The 26,750-nt window shown below is 41.0% G+C and overlaps 1 protein-coding gene across 2 annotated transcripts in view; it reads left to right on the plus strand.

Moving 5' to 3' along the window:
* The window catches only part of cacnb1 (calcium channel, voltage-dependent, beta 1 subunit), a 52,369-nt gene that overhangs the window by 21,510 nt on the left and 4,109 nt on the right, over positions 1-26,750 (plus strand). Inside the window, exons 3-13 of one of the 2 annotated variants that reach the window (XM_084745076.1) lie at positions 8,105-8,224; positions 8,424-8,546; positions 10,524-10,660; positions 12,377-12,444; positions 15,432-15,592; positions 20,826-20,906; positions 20,996-21,054; positions 21,147-21,256; positions 23,491-23,642; positions 24,431-24,526; positions 25,652-25,837. In XM_084745076.1, coding sequence (XP_084601202.1) covers positions 8,105-8,224; positions 8,424-8,546; positions 10,524-10,660; positions 12,377-12,444; positions 15,432-15,592; positions 20,826-20,906; positions 20,996-21,054; positions 21,147-21,256; positions 23,491-23,642; positions 24,431-24,526; positions 25,652-25,837 — 1,293 coding nt within the window. Of the gene's footprint in view, positions 1-8,104; positions 8,225-8,423; positions 8,547-10,523; positions 10,661-12,376; positions 12,445-15,431; positions 15,593-17,091; positions 17,121-20,825; positions 20,907-20,995; positions 21,055-21,146; positions 21,257-23,490; positions 23,643-24,430; positions 24,527-25,651; positions 25,838-26,750 lie in introns of both variants that reach the window. The other variant, XM_084745077.1, reaches the window with a different exon arrangement.

Below are 26,750 nucleotides of genomic sequence, written 5' to 3' on the forward strand. Positions count from 1 at the left end.
TTTTGCAAAGTCTGGCACGATACAATTCCGGTTCAGCTGCCAGCCCTTCATTTTCTGCCTTTGGCTATAAATGAAAAAAAAAACAATAAATAAATAAAAATAAGCGCAATTTGAGTGCAGTTAAGTTTGCTGAACTCCATCAGCACACAGAAAACATTTAACATAAGTACAAAATTTGGCTCAATAATAACTGTCAAGGTGAATTTTGCCAGTCACCAACCGATCACTAACCGATAGTATTGGTGCAAGATTGGCCTTTCACAGCTATATCAGCCTATATATAGGTATCAGCATATATGTTGTCTGATATGCACCGAACATAACCAAACAGAACATAATGCAGATTGTTTTTATTTCTAGTTTTTTGACAGCGTTTTATTAACATTTGATCCTTTTCTCCATTCAAGTTAAATATGTATATCAGTCAATCAATCAGACTTTATTTATGTGGCACTTTTCATACAAACATAATGCAACACAAAGCGCTTCACACAATAGCACAACACTCCCACCCACCCACGTACACCGACAGCGATGACTTTGCAATTCATAAAAAAGCACTAAAATAAGAACGGCGGTCGTTAAAAACAGGGACTGAGGAAATGCTATCGTGAGCGAGGAAACGCCGAAGGCAGGATAACAACTGAAAATAAAGAGATAAGATAAATAAATTAAAATCAAGCAATAAATATGTAAAAACTCTAAACACAACATAAGATAATAAAATACTAAAAGAGAGGATATATGTAGAAATGAGTAAAACAAAGAAATTAAAGGGAAATAAATCCAGAGCATAAAAGATGAATAGGCTAATGATAAATAGGTAAAATAAAAGCTCAGTGTATATATGTTTATTTTGTTCTGTTTGTGTTTTTATTTTATAGTTTTTTATAATTATTAAAAGTACGAGTGAAAGTTCATTGTTAAACTGTAAAATATTATTTCTACATTATAGTTTTTTACCTTTGTGTTTAATTACTCATTGCAAAAAAAATGTTTTTATATACAAATTGGCAAACATATCAATATTGGAATTTATTTTACTCCTTAATATTGGAATTGGCCCAAATATCCAGTATTGGTTGGGCTCTAGTTTGCACATATTTCCACACTTGTGATTGATTCGTGTGAATAACAGGTGTGGCAGGGGAATTTCAAAATAAGGGTGTATCTTAATGTTTTCACTTTGCATCGATGATATTGGATTATCGATCTTCGTTACGCGTCTTGATATCGTCAAATTGATTTCGACCACTGAACTGGGATTTGTATTATTGGAGTTCCTCTTTTGCTTCTTTGTGAAAACGGGGATTTCTGATGAGTTCAGTCCATGACTCATCTTTCCAGTCATCGCCACACTGGCCAGCTGGTTGCCATGACGCTGGTGTGACAGAAGAAAAGGAATATGGCCATTTACAGCCACCGGCCATGAGCTTCAGACAGGAAATCTGTCCTTTGTTGCTGCCTCAGTTTGTAGATCTCATCTCGCCTGTTCTGTGAGACATGTTTCCTCCAGATTTCTCTTCCCGTACCTGTCTCTTCACCGAGCTAATCTCACTCTGAATGTGATGTGAATACACAGTGTAGCTGAGACTCGACTGCTAATGCATTCTGGTCCGTCTGAGATGAGATATTGTGTCCTTCTGCTTCTCTCAAACGCTGAATGGGGTCCGAGGAGACTCGGTGATAAAACAAATAGGAAAAGGATATTTAATATTCTCGCTTTTCCTTCTGTTTTTTTGATTTTCACATCATCTGTGCTGATAAGTACGAGGATATTTTTATCTGTTTAATTATCAGGGCAGGGGTTCGCGGTATGTGTTAGCTCTCAGATGGTAATCACTTCCTAGTCGTACATTGTGAAGTCTGGCACCTGCTGCGATGTTCCTGTTGTTTATGGCGGCAGCAGATTCAAATCTTTGACCTCTGCCCCGTCATCTGACATAACAGCGGGAAGACATACAGGTGATCATCTGCTGTGTTTCATAATAAGGAGGAAAGGGCGTGAAAATAGTCCCAGTTTTCATGCTCGTTCGGTGTAGTCATAATCATGTATGTCCAGAAAGCAAACCTACTTCACCTCATCCTTTTTTTTTTTTTTCAAATTTCCCCTCTTCCTTGAAGCCATTTTGCGAGGGTGCCGTTGCATCAGAAGAAACAATGTTAACTCATTTCCCTGCTGCAGGGTGACTCTTTTCAACCCTCATTATTCAAAGCACTTGTCTTCTCCCGGCCCTCCCTCGCTCCTTATTCCATTACCCCCCTTCCTCCTCCTCCACTCTGTTGCTCTCTTTTCCCCCCCTCCATTTATTCAATATCAATGCTAAGGAGGTGTAAATTCATCACGGTGGCAGCCACTGTGCACAGAACGGAGGAGAAACGCACTCGGTTCATTTTCGGGATAATTACTGAGCCTCACCCCTTGCACCTTCCTTGCCTTTCCCTTCAGTGCAGTTTGTATTTTACCAACTAGATGTAGAAAAGTTTCTTGTTAGTAAAATCATGACGATTTCTCCCAAAGGCCATAATGTTTTGTTTGATGTAGCGCCTTATTGACCACACTCTGCCCCCAGACAGCGTGAGAAAAATACTTCATTGATCACCTGTTGAAAAGCTTTTATGCAATTTCCCCGCCGCTGATCTCCCCTCAGGTTATTTTATTTACTATTGATTCCTATATCTTCTTTCTGTCTCCGTCCTGATGCAGCTCTCGCTGGCTGCCTGTAATAAGCTGCAGAGACGGTTACTATGACACTGCCGGGGTCTCCAGTCTGACACCGCCAATAGGAACGCGGCTCCGCCATCAGGTGGCCTGTAGCTATTTTGAACAGGAGCTGTATGTGAAGTGAAGCAAGCAGCTAAATTAGAGACAGAACCCACCGACATGAGAGGAGGAATGAAAAGGTGTAAAAACACGTTCTAAAAGAGTTTCAGGGGAGAAAAGGTGCAGACAGGTGATTGGTCAGTTGCTATTTTGTCCACACACACTTTTTTTCTTTATCTAAAGCACACTCTTAGAAATAAGGGTTCCAAAAGGGTTCTTCCTGAAGGACGGACCCTTTTTGAATACAGGGTCCATCAAGGTGTTCCATTAAGAACCCTTCTCATTCAAAGAACCGTTTCATCAAGGGTTCTTACCCTTAGGTGGGTTCTAGATTAAACCCTAGGTATATAAAAGGATTCTCAATAGAACCAGGAGGTGTTCCCTTATGAGAACAAGCTGAAGAACCATTAATAGTTCTAGTTAGCACCTTTATTTCTAAGAGTGTATTGACACATGAATCCCTCTCCTCTTTCCTCAACCCTTTTTTTTCCCTCGGGTTGTGTGTGACGTGAATCAACTGGATGAGTGACTCACAAGCGTTTGTCCACACACGCACACACATGCACACATGCACACACACATACACACAGACACACACCCGAGTCATCGCCTATCCCTCCCACTCTTTCTCGCTCTACATTTTGCTGCATCACCGACCTGTTGCAGTGAGCCGGTCGGTCCCAGGTTGTTACAGACGTCATTTTGGCTTTTTGTTTTCTCTCTAAAAGCGTTCCCCGTGGGTTCCCCATCAACGTTTGTTAACCTTCACTTAGTCGGTGCTCCATGTTGGGATGCACCTGTATAGTTTAGACGATGACTCAGAGCTGGTGAGCGGGGGCGGCTGCTATTGTCCTCATTAGATGCTGCATGCCACTCGCAGGATCATTCCTCCTACTTGAGTGGGAAGCGGGCGCACCGCTGCGAGTGTTTGCGTTTGAGTAAATGAAACAGGAAGTGGGGATGGCTTGTGGATGCCCGAGGACGCGAGGAGTAGCAAGCCGTCGCCTTGGCAACAGGGAGTGTCTACGTTCGGTCGGCTGTTGCCAAGTCACAGAGCGCCTGGATACGACAGGTGGCTGAGCTAGAATCAACATTTGTGTTTGTCCTTTCATTTCAAATCATAAAGAGACGCATGGATGGTAATCAAAGGCGTAGAGGACGATTAATCACACATAAATGCACGTGCAAACATGTTAACACCACACAGATGCTTCACTCCCCCACGTACGACCAGTTTTTCCTCTCTGGATATATTTAGACCTTCACGTCCACTCAGGTGTTTGTTCTCTTTGAAATGTTTCTCTGCACAAGTTCTTGATAAAACCTATTATCAAACACAAACTTTTATCATAAAGGGTTGTGTTTGAGGAACGCCACCGAGGATTTCTCTTCATCTGCTTTTCAGAAAGAACAGGTTTACTTTTATTCGATGGTGGCAGGTGAAGATAGAGACAGGAAACAAGGGGAAAGAGACCTGCAACAACAGTCCCCAGCCAAAATCAAAAAAGAGATGTTGCCATAATGTATCTTAACCACAAGGCCACCCCTGATCCATCTTTATCTTTTTAAAGAAGAATGTTAAAATGCAAATAACAGTCAGTAGAGCAGTTCAGTGCTTGAATAAAGGATTTGGAGAATCATGACAACCCTCGTTGCAACATCATCATACACAAGATTTTGAAGGTTCGAGAAATTAGTGTTTTGATGCTAAAATATATGTACTTTTGACCAAACTTTAAATGTTTGGGTTTGAAAACATTAATTACTCTACAGGGAAGCTACAGCAGTGTTTCCCAACCCTGGTCCTGAAGGCACACTGCCCTGCATGTTTTAGATGTTTCCCTGCTCCAACACACCTGATTCAAATGATCAGGTTGTTGTCAGGCTTCTGCAGAGGCTTGATGATGAGCTGATTTGAATCAGGTGTGTTGGAGCAGGGAAACATCTAAAACATGCAGGGTTTGGAAACACTGACCTACAGAATGACATAAACATCTAAAAAAAAAAAGGCATACAACAAATCCACCTTTTAAAATAAGGAACAAAACAATTCAAATGACAGCAAGTTTGCAGCAAGAAACCCAGGATTCAGAGTGAGGCACATTCCTCTTCCTGGTCAAAACTTAGTATCCTCATTACCCACAATGCAGCTGGTCGGCTGACAGTTTGGTCCAAGGTTCAGCAGTGTTATGCCAGTAGCATCTAATGTAGCCTCAAAGTATAAATGTGGCCTACAGAGTTCAGATCAGTTCACCTCGTTCTAACTCCACACACCCAGATTATGTTCATTTTTCAAGCTTTTAGTCTTCAGATCCAACCGACGCTCAAGTGACATCACGTCATTTTGTCATTTGATCAGCTCCCTCAATATATTTTTTTCCATATGCAGTAGCACTCCTTAAGACCTATAAACAGATTGATATTTAAAATCATTGGGCATGTTTACTAATCCTTTCATCGTGTGTTACTTTTTTTGTACTTAAAGTTTTTATTGTCATCATCAGTTTTTGGTACTTGACATCATCATTTACGTTTCAAGATAAGCACAACAGTCATTTGTTGTCAGTTAAGTGGGATTTATTTATCCAAACATGGTCTCAGGCAGGAGATTTTGATTTATTTCTATCATAAACCATCACACTTTCTCTAAAAACAATGTGTGGACGTATATGAACATTAACCCTTTCAATCCTCACTTATGACCCCATAGAAGTGTGTGGTTGTGATTGTAACTGCAGGGACTCTGCCCTCTGCCTCTATTTCCTTATTTCTTGCTTTATTTTGTCATGTTCAGGATGCTTTACCAACACAGAACGTTGGTATTCGACATCCTGGTATCTTTCTGGTGCGTTTATGAACAGCTCGGACAAATTCTACTGTTTCTACCTTTAAACAAGAAGATTTTAACTGATGCACTGAGCAGTTTGGCAAGTTTCACTTAAAGTATTGATACTTCAGTACTTTTTTTTTACCACCTTGTGTTTGAAATGACACATTATCTGTTCATTACAGTACTGAAGGTACCAGAGCTATAAAAAAAAAAAAAAAAGGTTTCAGCTGCTCAATCAAGATCCCAGTTTAGTTTGTCTTTATTGTCCTGCCAAAAATTTGGGTTGTAGCAAAATTGGACAGCGTTCACTGACGCTTTCTGTACCAGCAGTGTGCACAGGTTGTTGATTTAAAAAGATATCCTGTTTTGTGTGCCGCTGACGTTCAAAATTCTGGTATCGTGACAACTCTACCCCAGACTACGGTATCAAAAACTGCATTGTTTTTGTGTCAGTGCAAAATCTCAAGTTGGCACTGAAAAATGTCAATACTCAACACTAGTCTGAAGATATTTGTTGTACTCACTGAGCGCACTCTTTGTTTGTCTGACTACACATGTTCAGGGAATTTTTCATCATCATTACATATGGTGTATGTCATCTTTGCGCATTCTCACCTCTATTTTAAAAGCCCACACCTAGTGACTCACTTCTTCTGCCTGGCACATTCTGCTGTCCGCATTCTTGTCAGCACCTCCTACAAAGCGCCAGGCAGCCTGTCAGCTCAAAAAAAAAAAAAAAAAAAAAAAGCAAGCAAGCAAGAAGAGAACAAGTGGGATTGTTATATAAGTTGAACACTCAAACATTTCAGAAGTTCAGGCTGCCTCCCTCACTGCAGCGCTCTGCTGAACAGTACAGTGGGCCGGCGCCGCAGGCTCACAGGAGGCTCAGGTTTTTATTGTGGTATGGGTGTCTGGATGAGGGTCAGCAGGAGAGAGTCAAGTTACCGTGCATGAGTGGTGGATGTGTTGGAAACTATAGCCACTTCATGAGAAATTTATATCCACCTCTAATATTATAAACAGTCCTCAGGCCACTTTTTCCTCTCCCTCTTTCTGTCCCTACTTGACACGCCCACACGCTGTACCTGTGCACAAAGATTGAACAGCTCGGCCTCGCTGGAGCCGCAGTGGAAATGTTGACCTGTTGTTGTGCATCCTCTCCGCCTCAAATTACACAGAGTCAGCTTTCATGCAATATGAAGGCCGAGGCCCCTTTTGTGTCTATGTAGGTTACGCTTCTCGAGGCAGTCTGGACACTTTGACCAACAATAAGATGCAAAGGCAGAGCTGCAGCCCTTCTCCTGCACACTTAAAGGAGCAATATGCAACAATTGAGTGTCCCAAAATGAGTACTGCTGTCCAGATATCGAGCTGGAGCCAGAGACAGTTTATTAAATAGGTTGAAATCCTATTTAATCAGTCAGTTCTGCAGGAACCACAACTTTTCTGCAAATTCAACCAATCATCATTCCACTAATTACTCAAGTCCCCCAGGCAAAAGTCATACACGTATGTCTGTATGAACTGACTCAGTGTTTTATTGTTTACTTTTTTTGTTTACTGGTGCTGAAAGAACACAAGTTTTGTCATTGTTATTAAGATATGTCAATGCTCTGTTTATATTTTATAATTTAGTGCTTGCTCTTTGTTTGAGCTCAAAAAAGATTTTACTTCTTTGTGGAAAACACCCCTGGTGCACTTTGTTGAGCCTTTTTGGTAAGGTTACTTAAAACACTCAGAACAGAGCACCTGCAGTTTCATTGCAAAAATGACTAAAAACATAGCAAAGTATCAAATGTTGGCGAAATATACAGGCATTTCGGGCTGCAACAATCCTCAAAAACACCTGTGAACATCCAAGAGGGTCTGTTTAATATATGATCTATGGTTTAAGTGAGTTATTTTCCCCCCTGCCACCCCCTCCCCCCGGACTTGAGGATGACACTTTAGGTGATCAGCTGTTTCTAACTCTGTCAGTTGTCTATCAAAGTAAATGTTCGGCACACATTCAGCATTAATTTGATCTCTGATTAACATAAAACAGGCAAACAATGACCGTTATTCTGGCCTGAAATTAAATTTCCAAGGAGAACACCACGGCTGCAGTGTTGTTGTCAGAGTGGTACTTCAACTTGGCATGTTTCATTAATTTCTGATGACATATCACAGTCATTTTATGATTTATTACTGTAAATATAGTAGAGTCCTCCTTTAAGACACATTTGCACAGAGAGAAACAAGAGAAAAAGGAAACGGGAACAGTAGGAGTAGATGAAGAAATAGGTTATTAGAGAAGACATTCAAACATATACTCAGACACCACTGCGTTTCTCTTTTCTACATTTTCATTCCATCTTTTCCTGTTTTCGCTCTGTTGATTCATGAGGATGTGGTGCACTTTTGTCATTTTTCCCCTCCTCACCTTTCTGTAAACTCATTGTGCATTTCAGGGCTCTGCAGACTCCTACACCAGCCGGCCGTCGGACTCAGACGTGTCCCTGGAGGAGGACCCTGAGGCTCTGAGGAAGGAGGCCGACAGGCAGGCCCTTGCCACGCTCGAGAAAGCAAAGGTCAGAGATCAACTGTTGTATCGCCGTCCGTTAATGCACAGTGTTGGTTTAATAGTCATCATCGCTGCATAATCTGCACATCAGCGATGAGTGGTTTGACACGGGTAAACCTCTTCATCAGTGTCAAGGAGACACTGAACTCTGTGTTTGTGAGCCGCCGTCTGTATACTAATCTGTGTGTTTCCCATCACTGCCTCAGACCAAACCGGTGGCGTTTGCTGTGCGGACAAATGTCGGTTACAACCCCGGCCCCAGTGATGACGTTCCTGTGCAGGGCATGGCCATATCCTTCGAAGCCAAAGACTTCTTGCACATTAAAGAGGTACAACATTTGTCCACACACACTCTTTAATTTCACTACATTTAAAAAATACCACTAAATACTACATTTAAAATACTGAAACATACATTTTTCACGCATAGATATAAAGAGTAGTTTCTGTAGTTAGACATTTCCAAAAGGGTTCTTACTGAAGGGCTGAGGTTCTACCCAGAACCATTTGCTTCTGAGGAACCCTTGTTTGGAAAAAATGGTTTATCAAGAATTCTTTGAAAGACTAAGGGAGGAACTCTTTTCATCCAAAGAACCCTTTTAGGAAGAACAAGATCTTCAAGAAATCTTTTGAGGTAGTCAAGGAGGAAGGAAAGGTTCATCAAGGGGTCTTCATACCATAATATAAAAGGGTTCTTGGTAGAACCCTTTGGTGGATTCTAGACAAAAACCCTTGGAATTTAAAAAAGTTCTCAGTAGAATCCTGATTGGATTACATTTAAAATCCTTGAAAAATAAAAAGGGTCTGGATAGAACCTTGATTGGGTTCTGTATTTCACCCACAGAACCCTTTCTGGATGTCCTGTCCAGAACCTTTCCACCGTCTAAGGATGCTAACAAGAACCAAGTTCCACAGAGAACACAGGGGTTACAGGGGTCTTAGCTAGAACCAACCCAGGGAGTTCAAAGGTTTCAACAAACTCTCAAGAACTCTCTCTGTCTTCCTAAGGGGTTCTTCATGGAACCCTTAGAAAAAAGAAGGAACTTGGTACAACCCTGAGTGGGTTCTTGTTGAAACCCTTGAAAAATAAAAAGTGTCCGGTTAAAACATTTTGAATATTAAAAAGGCGCTGAGTAGAACCCAGAGTGGGTTCTAGATTTGAGTTCAGGCTCCACTGAATCTAAACGAGTTCAGGTCCAAGCTGAGAGCGGCTGCTGAAGGTGTGGGTGTGGGTCAAACAGTTGGCTGTGATTGGAGGGATCATGTTTTATTGCAACTTGTTACTCTGTCTCCTTCTGTCTAAAGCGTACTCAGGCTATGAGTAGGAGTTTGCACGAACAAAAGCTGCAGTGAGAGGAAAATTTGGAGATCCAAATATAGAAGACAAAGTGAATTGATAAAACTGGTTCTCTAACTTTCTGATTTTTGCTCACTCAGAGTGCACAGTGGAACTTTATAGCTAACAAACATTAGATATAACAAATGTCATATTAATAAGGGGAGGGGGGAGTGGGAAAGACATGCAGGAGAGGGCTGCACGTCGGAGTGGAACCCACGGACGCTACTGAAGACTGGTGGAGCACGTTCTACCAACTGAGCTCGTCAAAATTGATTTCAAACACAGATAATTTCAAAAACTGTCAAAAAATGTTCAGTGTGGTCAAAGAAGATCACTGCACGCAAATTTAGGCACGTTCCTGTACACTCTTAGAAATAAAGGTCCTAACAAGAAGCATAAAGGGTTCTTCAGCTTGTCCCACAGGAGAACCCTTCTTGGTTCCTGGTAGAATCTTTTATAAAGGTCCCACTTGGAAAGCTCTGAAGATAGTTCTGCCTAGAACCCAACATGAAGGGTCATACATAGAACTGTCTGTGAAAGGTTCCACCCACAACCCTGTGAGAGGTTCTACAGAGAACCTTCTATTGTGTACTTTTTCCACCCAGAACCCTTTTTGGGGGTTCTATCCAGAACCTTTCCACCGTCTAAGGATGCTAACAAGCACCAAGTTTTACCGAAAAACCCTTTTATTTATTACAAGGACCCTTGACAAACCCTTTCTTCAAAAAAACAAATGGTTCTGGATAGAACCTCAGTTCTTCATAAAGAGGGGCTGAGATTAAATTACATTTATGTTGTTGATACTGACGAGTGATGTTGTTTTTTTTTTACAGACATTCAAAGTTTCATTCAGAAATAGAAGTTCCAAGTATAAAAAAAACATTTGGTACAGTCCTAGTTTTGATTCAGCACATATTGATCGGTGATGTGTGTGTGTAAGCTGGTGTATCTGCCTGTCTACACACAGAAGTACAACAACGACTGGTGGATCGGACGTCTGGTGAAGGAGGGCTGCGAGGTGGGCTTCATCCCCAGCCCCGTCAAACTGGAGAACACCCGTCTGCTGCAGGAGCAGAGGATGAGACAGAACCGACTCAGCTCCAGGTAACCATGAACACTCTCTCTCTCTCTCTCTCTCTCTGCACTTACAGTAAAGACATCCCCACGTTTATAAAACAGGTCAGACCTGAGTCACTCTTCACCCACCAGGCAATGTAAAACTTCCTAAAATAGACAAAAGCACTACGGTGAGTCATTGTATTCCTCAATGCAACTACAGTGTGTATATATAGGTTTCTGTAGTCTAGGTTTTTAAAAATACAAGACTGTTTCCACACTTTCTCTCTTTTCTTTTCAGGTCAAAACAGCTCAGTCTTTAGTTTAAATTATGATGATCAATGTTCTCTTCCAAGAGGAAACCTAATATTTGCTTACTGATGGAATAAAATATTGGGAACATCAGTTTAAACCACAACAGCTGGTATTTTGGTGGGTAAAAAAAAGAGATGAAGAGATGAAGCTTATCAGAAATACTTTATTGATCCCTGCTGGGAAGTTCGAGTGAGTCAGAATACAATACAATCACAAAGTCGTCATTTCTTCAAAAAATCTAATTTAATGGTTTGACCCTGTTCATCATTCACAAATACCATAAAGTCATGACAGGTAATATTTTATCCACAATTACACAAACATATACTTAATCTTAATCTACAGTTTCGTAAATTGTGCTCCACATCTTACGAAATTGTTACTCTTTGTTGTTTGTCCTTTCACTATTCAAGTAATATTTCATTAGTTTTTTCCATCATTTACAGGTCAGGGCTTCATTATTTTTCCAGTTTTGCACTATAAGCTTCTTATAAGCTAATGATGAAAAAAGAATCTGCCATCCTGTTGGGCATCTTGTTTTCATTCAACATTTTGAAGGAGATAAATCGTTGGTGAAAATGCAGCTTACAGTTACATGTTCTTGAAATCAGTTCCTCAATATTCTCCAAAGTTTGGGGGCACATTGGTCTCGTTACAGACGCTCCCATTCAAGAACAGAAATAGAAGAAAAAGAAAAATATGCACATTCTACTATAATCCATTACACAAATAATATAACAATAGTATAGACCCTTTTACAGTTTGTAAACAGTGAGAAAGCTGCGCGCGCATTTTGGCAACGAAAGTACACAGCTTGTCAGTGGGCCGCTGCAAACACGAGCAGTTTTGATCGCGTCCTCGGTCCAGTTAACACATTTAATGGCCTGCGGCCGGAGACGCCGCCGTTTGCTCTGAAACAGTCATGATCCTGTCGGATTCATCCACCACTGAAAGATCGATTCTGAAGTATCATATCCTCAACAAACAGACATTTCGGTGATTTGGGTGCTGGTAAAATGTTTAATTCAACCTTTGCAGCTTGAAAACTCGTCTGGATGACTCGGGGAGACCCGCCACTTCTGCTGCCGAAATGCACACGCAGCTTTTCGATGACGTCGGCTGTAAAAGTGTCTATAAAAGAAACACATAAAAAAAAGAAGCATGTAAACATATATCCCTTATTTTTTTAATGTGTGAAAACAGCGTGTATATACACATATAAAATAGAATATGAATAATAGAAGAAGAAATAGTAATAGTAATAATATTGTACAGTGGAATTATTGTAGCTGAGTTATTGTAAAACATTATAGTCATGTTGAGTCAGCAGTGTGCAGCTGAACTGTTGTATGTATGTATAAAATGAGAACCATGACCTCAGTGTTGTGAAGCTGCTGCATCGCCTTTCTTTCACCCAGCAATAATTTGTGCCTGTTTCTCCCATTACAGTAAATCTGGGGGAAGCTCCAGTCTGGACGTTGCCACGGGAACACGGAGGCCCACCCCACCTGGCACAGGTGAGGTCAAGGGGGGTCTCCCTATTAGCTGGCAGAATGGCGACTGTGTGCGTGTTTGTGTGGGCGTGCGTGCAATCCTGACAGAGCGAGAGCGAGATGAGACAGGCGCCTGATATTTAGATGAAGATTTTAATTGGCTAGTTAGCCAGGCATGATGATGATGAATCACGGCGCGTCTCAGTGGGCTGTGTGAGAGAGGTCTTTGTAGGTCTGTCATTAGCACACAGGACGGGACTGAAATAGAGCCGAGGATGGACCGCACTCATTAAACTTGATAAGTCTGTCTGGCTTTTGTGTGAGCATCGCCAGGACGACACAGAACTGCTGCTCGATGTCCAAGAGAGACAGCAGGAGAGAGGAAAGTGCAGACGTGGGAAAAATAAACAACACGCATCGACTTTGAGGGTTTTTGTTAATCAAATAGAGCCGCTGAGCTGAACTCAGTGCCTGAATATTAGAAACCACATCTGTCTAATACGCCCCGCACATCCTGAGTGGCTGATCTGACTTAAAGCTTTGACATTTAGAAAATACGCTCATTCTTCTCGGCAAGAGAGTCGGATGAGAAGGTGAATGCCACTCTCATATCTGTCTGCTGTCTTACAGTAGCTCAGCACAAAGACTGAAAACAGCTGGTAAACGGGGGGAAACATCTGGTTCTGTCCAAAAGTAACAAAATCCAGCACCTCTAAAGCTCACTAATTAACACGTTACATGTCATTTGTTTAATCTACACAAAAGCCAAAGTGTAAAGACAGAAATTTGCCATTTTACATGATGTTATGTGCCAAACTGTTTCTTGATACACTTTGATTTTTGTGTTAAATAAATGAAACGTGATGTGTTAATTAGTAAGCTTTAGCAGTGCTGGTAGGCAGATTTTGTGCCGCCGTTTGACGTGGTCAAGATGGCTGTTGTTGTTTCCAGTCCCTGTTCGCACAGGACCAGCAGCACCTGGGGACCAGAGTAATTATAGTTTTGTATTTTTCATTAGTTTTTATTGTTTTTTTTAATTCACTTTAGTTTTAGTTAGTTTCCAGAGCGGGCTTGCTTGTTTCAGTTTAGTTTTTATTGTCCAAAAAAAATGATTAGTTTTAGTTGACTTTTGATTAGTCTCAGTATTAGTTTTAGTTTCTTTTTAATTATAAATTGGGAGTTATTTGTCAGGGGAAAGACGTAAGAAGTTCAGAACTGGTGTTACAGTACAAACACAGTCATGTAGACATCCAGGACTCAAGAAACATCGCATCCTCATGCTTGTTTTTGACAAATTTGACCAAATTGAGAAAAACTAAAGACATTTCCTGAATATTTGAATTTTATTTGAATTAGTTTGATAAGTACACAGTCCTGTTTCAATTAGTTTTCTTTTATTTTCTAAAGACACGCTATCATTTTAATTTCAATTTGCTAAAATGCTTTTAAAATGTCATTTGTTTTTGCTGGTGACTTTCAGTAATTCTTGATAACAGCAGAGATCATCTGTGAACACAGAGGTCATGTGATAATATTAGTCCTGAGGTCGTTTTGTTCCTTGTTTTTTGTTGTCACTCAGCTTGACAAGTGTAATATTTGATTGTGGTTCTCAGTATGTTCAACAGCAGTCAACAGCTGCGCCGTGAGATCAGTTACACTGACGTAAAGCGACTTTGACAGAGAGGGTTAAGAATGACAAGAGGTTGTCATATTCAAGTTCAGTTACAAAGCATCTGACTACGTGAGCCGTCCACACCAGGAACGATATCTGTAATTATAAATAGAAATTTATTGTTTTGTAGTTATCGTTCTTGATGTGGACGGCCCTTTAATGTGGCTGCTGACGAACAGATGCTTTCTGAAATGTTGTTACACAGACATTATATCAAAATATCGATTTCTAAATCACAGGAAGTGCCCATGTAATTCCTGTGCGAACAGGGTTTTGTGCTAAGCTAACCGCCTCGTATTTGACCGAGTTATTAGAGTGGTATCAATTTTATCATCTCCCAACTCTCTGCAAGAAAGCGAAAAAGCCTATTTTCTGAAATCCCAAACAGTTCTTCTAAAACACAACACCTGCCAGCCTTTTCCGCCCCCTCAAACAAACCACACCTGCATCACCGGCAGTAATCCCCCCCCACACATATTTTATTCCAACCCCCAGCTTCCCTCTCAGCTTCACTCCCTCTTCTCTTTCCGATCTCCTGCTTTCCTCCTCTGCAGCCTCTCCTCCTTTGCACATCTACACTTCAAGTTTTGTTTCTTTCTCGTCACTGAACCATTTCTCCGCTTCGTATTATTACATCTGTCTTCTTCATGATAATCTGACGTGTTTCTTTTTAAACTCTTATCAGTGTTATTTCCAGTTTGAATCATACTGTGTCGCCTTTTTTGATCTCTGTATGTGACATCTCTTGCAACCGACTCTCCCTAAGTCCCGCCCCTTTTTTCTCTGTGCTGCGATTGATAACAGTTTGGTACCTTCGTCAATTTCCACCATTTCCTGTACTTTCATATGCTACACTGTAAAAACAAAAAAGGCTGAGAAAACTCAAAATGTCAAGGAAACTTACTCCAATAGATTTTTGAGTTTTGAGCCACGTTTTACCAACTACTGATCATTTACTTTTTTCCCATCAGATAAACTTGAATCTCTGAGTTTTGGAAACCCCCAACATGTTATTATTGAGTTAACTCACTTAAGATTGGTTAACATTTTAGTATTTTCAATTCATTTTAACTTTTTTTGAGTTTCAAACCATCTTCAAAATTTGGTCTGTTTTCAACACGGCGTATCTACGGTAAACAGGATTCCATAAGGGGCGGGGCTTCGGGCGTCTCTCTTGATGCATCTCACAGTCTTTCTTCTGTTTGACTCTTCCCCTTTTGCTTTTCCTCTCCTATTATTTTCTCTGCTCTCGTCCTCTTTTGCTTCGCCTTGTCTCGCCTGTCTTTCTTTTTCTGTTCTTCTGTCTCTGCACCGCCCCCTCCCACCCCTCCCTCATCAGCTCACGTGGACACGTCCACTGTGGCCTTTGACGTTGACCCCCTCGACCTGGATGCCGAGGAGCCCCCTGAGTTCCAGGGTGAGCCTCGCTCCCCCAAGTCCATGTCAGGCAGCGTAACGTCCCCTCAGGCCAACGCCCACCGACTGCCCTTCTTTAAGAAGGTAACATCAGGGGCCCCGGACACCAGCCTCCGTCCTCTGTCCTGCGTTTGTCCCCGAGATGTGGTCTCTCCCTCCCTTCTCTCCATCTCTCACTAACTGAACCGTCCCTGCTGCTGCTGTGGCTCCTGACTCTAACACTGTTTGGCCCCGCAGGCTCCGGTCACAGCGGTTACGCTCAGATATGTTTGGACGTTTGTGTCTGTGCTTGTTGGCTGGGAGAGGCGTTGAACTAACCGATACACTCTGAAATGGCTGCTGCTGTATTCTGTCCTATATTTCACATGACGCCACAGTGGAGACAGTCAGTGTAAGCTCTGTTTTAAAGGGAGAGCTCACCCCAAAATCAAAGATACACATTTTTCCTCCAACCTGTAGTGCTTTTTTATCAATCTAGATTGTTTAGGTGTGAGTTGCCAAGTTTTGGAGATGTCAGCCATTGATTGATTGATTTTCTCCAATATAAAGAGATTAAATGGCACTCATTTTGTGGTGTTCAAAGGTGTTTTGTCCTGCTTTAATATTTCTAATTTCTAAACTTTCTCTGTGCCAGAAAAAAACCCTTGTCCCAATTAAAAAATATGTTGAAAGCTTTTCAGAATTATTCAGAATTTAATGGCTAACTTTATACCCGCTGATAAAATAGAGGTAAAGATTTGCGATTATAATCATCTTTGTTTTAAAATAGATTATTTTAATGTAAATGTTGGCCCTTTAAAGTTGTGTCGCAGACTTCTGTTAATTTGTGATTTTAAAACATGATTTAATCAGGCATTAAAAAGGTTAGCTATACTCTAAGGACCCCTGTCTCACATCCTGGTTTAAAAAAACACATGAATACAGTTCAATCAAAGTTAAATATGATTTTTTTAAGGTTTTAAAATGTATATCTTGATTAGAAGTAAGACAATTCATCGCATCTTTAAAAAATAAAATGGCTGCTTACTACGACTATGCTATGAAATTTAAAAAAATCACATTTTAGGCATCTACATCTACATGAAGTAAAACTTGTAATTACAAGAACGTTGGTCCGTTAAAAGGTTTATCATTAGTTTGATATTTTAAATATATTTTTCCAGCATATCCGAAGAGTAAAAATCAAACCTCCCTCAACATACGGTTTTGTTCCAGTTCTCAAGGAAAAGTGAACTAGTTTCTTTCTACTGCTGAATCCACCAGAACTACTTGCTTTCTACTGTAAAGCACCACAAGCCGACTGCTATTTAATCCCATTATATTCAAGAGAGGTCAGACATCTCTGTGGCTGATATCTTGAAAACTCTATTCACACCAGGACAGTCTAGATGGATAAATAGCACTACAGGCCAGAGGAAAAATAAGTATTTTTGATTTTGGGATGAACTGTCCCTTTAATCAATTAACAGCTCCTCTCCCGACCCCCCCTCCCTAATCCTAACCTGTCAATAACTAAATGTGCTCTTGTGTTTTGTGCTTTTTTTTGTCTCTTCTGGCTTCTTTTGTGTGGAATGATACTGTAGGTGGTCCGGCTAAACAGAAACAGAAGTCGGTGAGTTTGGTTTGTTCTCAAGACTAACCTCTAACATTTCAACTTCTCACTCCTCATCCTCTGTCGTCTTTTGTTTTTTTTTTCCTTCCTGTGGTGGTAAGAAATTAGTCTGCAGAATATTTTATCATGCCTCCGAGGGCGCCTCGCAGGCAAAAATATTTCTAGGATCGTTTGCAAATCACGGTGACGCCGCTGTCATTTCCCCAGAGCGTCTTGTATCACGGCTGTCAGTGTGCAGATGCAGGTGCAGATTCGTCCCAGACCCTGTTAGTCAGAGTAGCACAGTAACACATCCTGACATGCTTTCATTTCCATTTATGACGGCTGATTTGACTGACAGCAGCCCCACAGTCAGCTGTTTTTAATGCCTTTCAGCACAATTTGAATCACACGTCAAGGCTGTAAAACAAAGACATGCTGTGGTGGGAGGAGTGACAGATATGGACAATAGTTGTGTCAATATTCCCGAGTTAAAAATATATACTTAAGTATTTAAAATTACAGGCCAACCCACACCCATGTTCGTCCCATTCAGAGAAATGTGATTCAGTATTTTCACAGCAGTGTCAAATTTGACAAGAATTTTAAATTTAGCTTTAGTCACTGACTGAAAATTGTGGTCAGTTAAACTCACATTTTAGTCTTTTTATTTTGTCTTAGTAAAGATTAAGTCAGTTTTGATTTTTGTCAATGTTTTAGTCCTAATTTTCTCAGATAGTTTCATCACGGCTGTCAAAATTCCAGTGAGGAGTAACTAGTAAGAATGAAGTCATTATTGATGCACCGTTATTGGCTATTAGACACTGATAACTTTTTTTTAACTAACTTTTTATGTTACTATGGCAGGTGAGAATTATCACGTTTACTCACTCGACATGGAGCTAAAATTAATACTGAATTATGTTAAAAGTTCACTGAATGAGTTCTGAAGACGTAGTTCAGCTCTGTTAAATTTAACAATACGTTAACGGAGCAATTTATCAAGACAGCGCGTCCTGAATCCAGCGTTAAATTTAGTCTGATCACACATGAGCAAATTAAGGGGAGTGTGCTGGAAAAAAAGATGACTGGAAACAGCTGTGAGCCACAATATCTAAACATTAGGTTTTTAGAAGACTGTTTGAGGGACAACAGAACCGTAATATTGATCTATATTATGTACACCCTCCTCCCTGTTACTCACCACCCTGTGCTCATGTTATTCAAACCCAATGAGCACTATTGTTATGTTCAGTGCTCCAGAGACAAGAGCCATTTGGAAACTTTTAAAATATGTATTTTTAGCTTCTATGAATACAAATGAGGTGAAATGAGCTTCCGTTGCTCCGCTTTATGTAATGTAATGTAGTGGAGCGGGGCACTCCAGCACTATCTGCTGCCTGAAGAGCTGCGCGGCGCGCACAGAGGAGAGGGCGTGCTCAGAATACACATCTGAAATGAAAAAAGAAAAAAAAAAAAGTCCAGAGAGTCCAATTTCAGTGTGTTGTTGGAGTATACGGGACGTGTGACTGTTTTCACCCCGTTCGCACTGAAAGAAGGCTCTTTCTAAAGAGGACAAATGCTTATGGCATCCTTATGGATGAATCATTCATGATTCATAATGCACAAAAAAAGCCTAAAGTTCACGCGCTGTAATATGGGTCGTGTTTGTGTGTAGGCGTCGTACGTAACTCTCTGTGTCAGATATAGCTTATTTGTGTAAATGGCTCGAGCAAAGTCACAGACTACTGTATTTATAGAGCTCTTTATATTTATATAACACTTTATAAGAAGGTCATGACTGTAAGGCATTATGACTGATCATAACACATTATAGTGCATTTCTAAGGCTTCATAAAACTCATGCATGAAAACTTATAACAAGGTTTATGAAGTATTATAGGCTGTAGACATAATGCCCATCAATGCCAAGGTGACAGTAAGAACCTGAGTCCTGTGTTATACAGCATCATAACTTTGGACAGTTATAAAGACACATAGAGAACCGCTCTAATGTATCATAACTCATTTAAAATTCAAATTTTATGACATGGAATGATGGTTTATAAGCATAATACACTATAGCACGACTTTGTGAGCTTTAAGTCAATTGACAGCACTGTATAAGGTTATTAGCCATTGTATGATGTTTATAAGCCACCGTTCCCCCTTGGGTTGGCTTCTTAGGACTGGTGGTCAGCAGCGTGTGCAGAGGCTAGCTACTTAGCAAGTAGAGGATAGTTTTCAAACAGGCTACAGGTCGACTTTAATGTCACATTGACAGTTATAAGCGTGCAGATCTCTGCCAGGCAACTCAAAAAGAATATTTAGATGTAAATCATTTGTAGAACATTTTGATTAGTAACTGTAATTTAATTACATAATATTTCTCTGTAAATGTAACAGATTACAAAACCTACCAAAATCTAAGCTGTTCATCCTCAAAGTGGTCTAGTACCAATTTATTTAAAGAAATTCCCTCAATGTTTTTGATATATTGTGTTCACAAGAATTGGATGACCCAAAAACATGATGCCTGTCACCAGTACGGAGCCATAAAAAAAAATGTTTTTCAAAAATTGTGAATCATAGAGGTCCTTCAGCATACAGTCATGAATGTGAACAAAAATTAGACTGAGGGGTTTAGAAGTATGTGAGAGAGCTGCAAACAAGCTCCGGGTGCATGAGTCATGCACACACACACAAGCAACTGCATGATACAGAAACATGCAAACCAGAATTAAAGCACAGGATCTTCTCACTGTGAGGCAAAAGTGCTAACCACCATGCCGCCAGCAGCCCACTGATCCAACCTCACAGCAGTACATCATATACAGTTGGAGAATAGACTTACTGCACTACATTAACCTTATCGCAGAAATAGTACAACTTCCATCATCAGTGACCTCTGCACCGGTAACAACAGCACAAACAAACAGAGGATGAGAGGACTTACTTATCTACTTATCTACTACTGTAGCAGATTTTATTTGTCAGGCTTGGGAGAGAAGGCAGAATATTCTGTTCAAGTCTGAGCGATAAAATGCACTGAAGATTTTTGAACTCTGCAGATGTATTCAGCGTCTTAAAAACCCATGAAGGTTGGGCACTTTTTGTGCATGGCACAAAAATAAAAACGAGAAAGAAAGAAACAAAATAAAGCAATCAATAATATCTCGCCTCATATCACAATATCAATATAATTCCAATATATCATGTGCTTATAAAGCATTATAGACATGACCTCAATATAAAGTGTCACTGTGAATGTCTGAGAATAACAAAAAGTGGAAGAACAAATATAAAAAGTGCATTTTTTTATTCTGACTGCAGTCATTATTGGCAGTAATCACTTGACAATTCACACCAAGTGCTGATGCATAACAAAAAGAGAAAAGTGTGAAGGATGACGTCTGTGTTAGAGCAGCAGCACGGTCACGAGAGCTCTCCTGACACCCCGGCGTCTGGTTTAATTATGGACACTTTAATTATGTGAGACGGCAGACTAAGAAATAGAAGCGAGCGCTTTTTCCGTGAGAAATTGATCCCTGCCTCCGAAACATTCACAGGCAGTCAATAAAACGAATGGAGTCCAGCGTCTGAAACTCGCCATCCATCAATCTGACCGCTCACAGAGGGGAGAGAGGCCATTCGTGTTGAGTTAACGTTGATTTATGCGTGACTGTACATCTGTGTGAGCTTTGATTGGAACTTTTCTTGGTTCAGATGGAGCATGTCCCGCCCTACGACGTGGTCCCCTCCATGAGACCCATCATCCTAGTCGGGCCGTCGCTCAAAGGATATGAGGTACGGGGAAAAACTTGTAACATATGCTCGTTTAACGTGGAATTTTACTTCCGTGGTATGTTGCCTCACACCTGACGCTTCATCTTTAGGTGACAGACATGATGCAGAAAGCGCTCTTTGACTTCCTGAAACACAAGTTTGAGGGCAGGTAAGAATAAGAGCAGCACGTCAGCTCTTTCGTTTTAAGTGGTTTGTGTTTACTGGCCCTGTAACGACCGGTGTGCCGGATCCCTGTTTCAGGATATCCATCACACGGGTGACAGCGGACATCTCCCTGGCCAAACGCTCAGTCCTCAACAACCCCAGCAAACACACCATTATCGAGCGCTCCAACACCCGCTCCAGCCTGGGTAAGACAGATGTGCACCAACCACAGCCAGTAACACCACCATTAATTCTACAGTTAGGACGAGTGACAACAACAAGAACCTTAATTTGCTATGATCAAGTACGATATAAAGATAACATTACAGTGGAGATCAAGCATTTGTGTTCATCACATCATGTTGCTGAACATCCATTTAAAAACCTTCACTATCTGTGTTTCATATCTTTGAGTGTTTCTTTCTTGGATAGATAGATAGATAGATAGATAGATAGATAGATAGATAGATAGATAGATAGATAGATAGTCATCAGTTGCAATCCAAATAATGTTCAGACAAAATATTCTCACCTACAGCTACACTTCAAATTATGACACTGAAGGTATGACACCTTCTAGTGCCAATTAATGTGTGCCGGGCTCTACAGTCAAGTTAGTAATATTAAATATGCAACGTCCAGGTAGACTTTCAAATTAAAGGCACAAAAACTACTCGGTTGGGTTAAGTTTTTGTAGTTCTAATAAGATACATCAGGCTTTGCCATGATAATTAGACAGATACCGATATTTCATTTTAAAGCCTTTATCAGTCGATGACATGCTCATATTATGATGCATCCCTATTATTTACCTATTTTATAAAAACAACATTCAATTTAGGCAGTAAAATAATGTTTTCATAATGCTGGAGGGGTTAAAACCCTAGCTACATTCATCATCCAAAAACCTGAAAGTGTCAAGTTTTTTCCCTTTTATACCTGCTCTGACTGCCTGAGTCTGATATGGCCTCCTCTCTCTTTCTTCATCCTGTCTTTTCTGCCCTTCACCCGCCCATCCTTCCCCCCTCGTCCCACCTTCTCTCCCACCTCCCATCTTCTCCCACCACTCCCTCTTTTGACTCAGACGTACTGGGTATGTATGCTCTCCTCGCAACAAAAACAATGAAGCCTCTCTCCTTCCTCCCTCCCCTTTTTCTTCTCACTAGATTCATCATCTGCTCATACATCGTTTGTCTGCCTGTCTGCTTGCCTGTCAGTTTCTCTGTTCCTCATACTTCTGTGTGACAGCCTGTAGTCTCGAACAAAAAGAGAAGAATCACAAACCAAAGCGGGAAGAGATCCGTGGGAGGGCGGCAGGGCGGCTGGTATCTGCTCCAGAGAGAAAAGCCGATACTTTCCATGTTGCTCTCACCCTTTTGTGACCTACATATAATGCTCTCCATATATACAGTATATCTGTGCAATCAGACCTAAGAATAGCCTCTATAGAAGCTGGACCTCGTCTCATGAACTCTGTCAAGTCATGACAGTGGAGCAAGTTTCTCACTGCAGTCGAATCCAAATTTGCAAAAGTCCAAATCTTTGATGAGGTTAATAGAAACTTTGCCGGTTATTTCTCTGTATGAGTTAAAGTTCACGTTTCTTATCACTCTGCGGAGGCGCCGTTTTTTGCCTCCAGCTTTAATTCTGCATCCCTCGGCCCTCTGGAGGCTGCTAAATTGTGTGCAGGCCCCGTCTCTCAGCAGATTGCCTTGCCCCCCGTTATCTTTCTCTGCCGCTGGGTTGGCAGCACGCACACCTCGGAGGCGCTGAGGTTTGACCAGACAGGCGAGGAACATTCTGGTTTCCAGTCCTAATCTCTCTCCTTACACGTCAACAGTCCGATAAAAAAGGCAGGAGGGGCTGTGCTCGAAATGCTAAATAACAAAATTTATAGGCTGTTGTTGAGGAACAATGAAAACAAAACACCCAAGCAGTATATAGAGCTGAGTGGTTAATTACTGCTGTGCCCATTAGCGCTAACAGAAACTAATGTTCCACTTAATTTGTTTGATGAAGGTGTTCTATGTTTTTTTTGTTTGTTTTATTTACATGGTGAGAAATTGTGCCCTTTATATTAGTTATTACAAGTGCCACAGGCATCTCATTCTTAAGTGCCTCCTTATTTTGTGACTTTGAAATAACAAAAGATCAGAAGGACATGAAGAAAATCTAAATGTTTGGAGGCTGCAACAGAATGAGGATGCTGCACTGCTCCATTTAGCTGTGCATAAATGGAACTTTTAACTGTGACCCAGTCTAATTCATACGCTTGGAAGTGTTTTTAATAAAACTGCGACATGCATGATTAAGAACTAACATGTCGGTTATGTTCTTGTGCACAAAGTGAGCGAAGTACGTAGAGAGATGGCTGTAGTTTATATGACCTGTTTGCTGTCTCGCTGTATTAACATGTCTTATCTGTGTCCTGGACCTTCAGCGGAGGTGCAGAGTGAGATCGAGCGCATCTTTGAGCTGGCCCGCACCCTTCAGCTGGTCGCTCTGGATGCAGACACCATCAACCACCCCTCTCAGCTGGCAAAGACCTCCCTGGCCCCCATCATTGTCTATATCAAAATAGCCTCACCTAAGGTACGGCAGCAGCAGACCTGAACGTTTTAGTCCTTAAGAGTTTCATTTCTGTAAATCAGTCTTTTTGTGTAGTAGTTTTTGTTGTTAGTGGGGGAGTCCAGCCTACTGACGCTTGGCTACAACATGAGTTTGTTTGTTTGGCTGCACTGTAAACAGATACACGGGCTGCTTCTCAAAAAAGAAGCTTCTCAAGTTGCTGCCCACAGAATTCTGGGACTTGTAGTATTAAACCACATATACAGATAGAATCTGCAACAATTAGGCATATCACGATTCTCCTAATCCACATTTCTCAATACTTTTTCAAAGTGTCGTTTTGTTTTTTTCTTCAGTCTTGTGGCAGACGCACACCAGGAGGCTTGAGTGAATAAAAAAATACTAGAACTTCTGATCCTGCTTCCAAATTTGATTCATTTTTTGATATAGCTCATTTTGATCAGTTTTCAATTTAGAAGTTAAATCGTAACGATAAGTGTTGGCACATTAACCAGGACCGAAATCTTAAAGATTATAACTTTAAAGGTGCCCTGTGGAGTTTTCTTCATCCACATTTGCTAGTTGCTATCAGTCCTCTTCACTGATTTTTTTAGCACATTACTAAGTTTGTTGGTGTGTCACCATCACCGACTGTTGAGCGTGAAACCAACAGCAGTATGTGTATTTTATCCTTTTATGTGTGCTTTAGACAAACAGGCCTCACTTGTAAAAAAAAAGAAAAAAAAAAAATCCGCAGCACATATTCTCATGAATAATTGATGTTTGAGTTAAGTGCTGTTGTCTCTCTGCAGGTCCTCCAGAGGCTCATCAAATCCAGGGGGAAATCCCAGGCTAAACACCTAAATGTGCAGATGGTGGCAGCAGACAAGTTGGCCCAGTGCCCTCCAGTGAGTTTTGCTTTATGACTCGACAGATTTAAGACTTCCTAAAATTTCTGTTAAAACAAGACTTTAAAATCTGTAATATATTTACTGTAATAAATCAGAAAATGACCATGTTGTGTCATCAAAGAAAGGAAACAACATACTTCAACCATAAATTGCATATTAAACAGGATTTCAACCTATTTTGTAAAGTCAGTGGCTCCAACTAACTATTTGGACTGCTGTAACCATTTTCATATATTTATCTTAAATTTCTCTTACTTTTTTTCATACGGAGGGTTCATGCACGATACTTGTAAATTAGCATAATTAATGCACCAATAATACAATGTGAGGCGAAACATCCTGCCCCACATGGCATCAAAGAGTAAAAAGAAGAAGTTAACAAGTTTGAATTCCTGCTTTCAGAAATCCATAGGGGAAAATCTGTCACTTTAACAGCGTCAGCAGTGGAATTAAAGGACTGGATAAAAGCAATGAAACAGGAAAATCGAGCGCTGTTAATGCCGCGTCACCCGAGGGTCCGACTGTCACTTAAGTTAAGAAGAAATGTCTCGATATGAAAATGGCTTCAAAGAAAAAAGAACCTCGCCACAGCAAGGTGATCAAAGACTGAAAAGAAGGGAGGAGGGGGTAAAGGGGAAGTTTCACTTCTTTGAAGTGGACAGTGACTTCATAAACCTACACGTGAAGATGCACAGCCAATACACCTGACAGAAGGTAATAATACATTATTACATTAATGATGATCGACTTCCTGTGCAAATTAACAATGATACTATAAACAGAAATGCAGTCAAACAGGATAATGTCGACATAGTAATGACATGCAATTTATTTTTCAAACTCAAATGTCTTCAAACTGAAATATACAGTCATTAGTGAAAAACAGACTGAGTGCACATGACTCTCCCTCAACAGGTCTGGACCTCAAAAAATTTTGTGTCTGGTTTGTATCTGAAAGAAAATTCAAAATACAAGAAAACTGGTGAATTTAACAAGTTCTCCTCAGTCACTCTTATGCACCACTTAAGAACAAATCTGTTTGTACGGGTGGTTCTTGCATGAGGCCCATTGCTCTTTTAATTTTGGCTTCATAAAACCAACAATCATTTTATTTCCGTGCAGGAACTGTTTGACATCATCCTGGACGAGAACCAGCTGGAGGACGCCTGCGAGCACCTGGCCGACTACCTGGAGGCGTACTGGAAGGCGACACACCCCCCGAGCAGCAACCCTCCCAACCCTCTGCTCAACCGCACCATGGCCACGGCAGCCCTGGCCGCCTCCCCCGAGCCCGTCTCCAACCTGCAGGTACAGGTGCTCACCTCCCTGCGCAGAAATATGGATCTGTGGCCTGACATGGACGGTGCTGTAGCCAATGAGCAGAAAGAGGAAGAACACGCTCTCTGAAGTCCCGCAGAGGCCCGGTGGGACTCCGGCAACTCAACCTCAACCCAGCAGCGTGCTCTCTTTACACCCTGAAGGAAAAGTGCATTAAAACCCTGTTTATGCTGTAAATAGATACACAAACACACCGATACAGGAATTTACACGTAAATAAGCTAATTAGAAGCCAATGTCCCCACACATGAACACCCACATGTAAAATTACAAAGTCTAAACCATGAGAGCAGCTCAACTCAGACCGCACTGGACTTAAGGAGTAACCCATAAGGCACCCCTGCCCTCGGGGGGCCCCCTCCATTTCGCTGTAATCAAGAGTAAAATGATATCTGCTGCCCCCACCCATCCCTCTTTAGCTCCGTGGCCTCCTTTCTCCGGCACTTTCTCTTCTCTGGGAGGCTGAATCCAGTTTGCTGTCCTCCTCCTCCTCCGTGTTGCCATGGTGCCGCCCCTGAAAACAGCAAGTCATGTCCGCCTCTTCAAACAGAAACGCTTAGTTTGGTGGAGGCTGTTGCTAACACTCTGTCCAGTTTAATCTTTTTATAGTCATGTTAACAGCAAAGTACTAATCAGCTGTGTCTCTGTTGTTGAGTTACTGCTGGCTCCACGTCCATTTTGATGAGTTGCGTGCTGTTAAAGATATTTGTGTCTTTGACAATATGGCACCAAGCGACAGTATTGCACCAAATGGCTGGAAACAAGTTTTACTGAGGCTGTCATTACAGAGATAACAAAAGTAATCAAAGAAAATCCTAACTGCACTTCAAATCTGGTGATATTTCTTAATTTACATAAACTTTGTCAGTATAAACATAATGTG

The sequence above is a fragment of the Lutjanus erythropterus genome, chromosome 19, assembly GCF_056507025.1.
Source record: "Lutjanus erythropterus isolate fLutEry1 chromosome 19, fLutEry1.hap2, whole genome shotgun sequence".
NCBI classification, from domain to species: Eukaryota; Metazoa; Chordata; class Actinopteri; order Lutjaniformes; family Lutjanidae; genus Lutjanus; species Lutjanus erythropterus.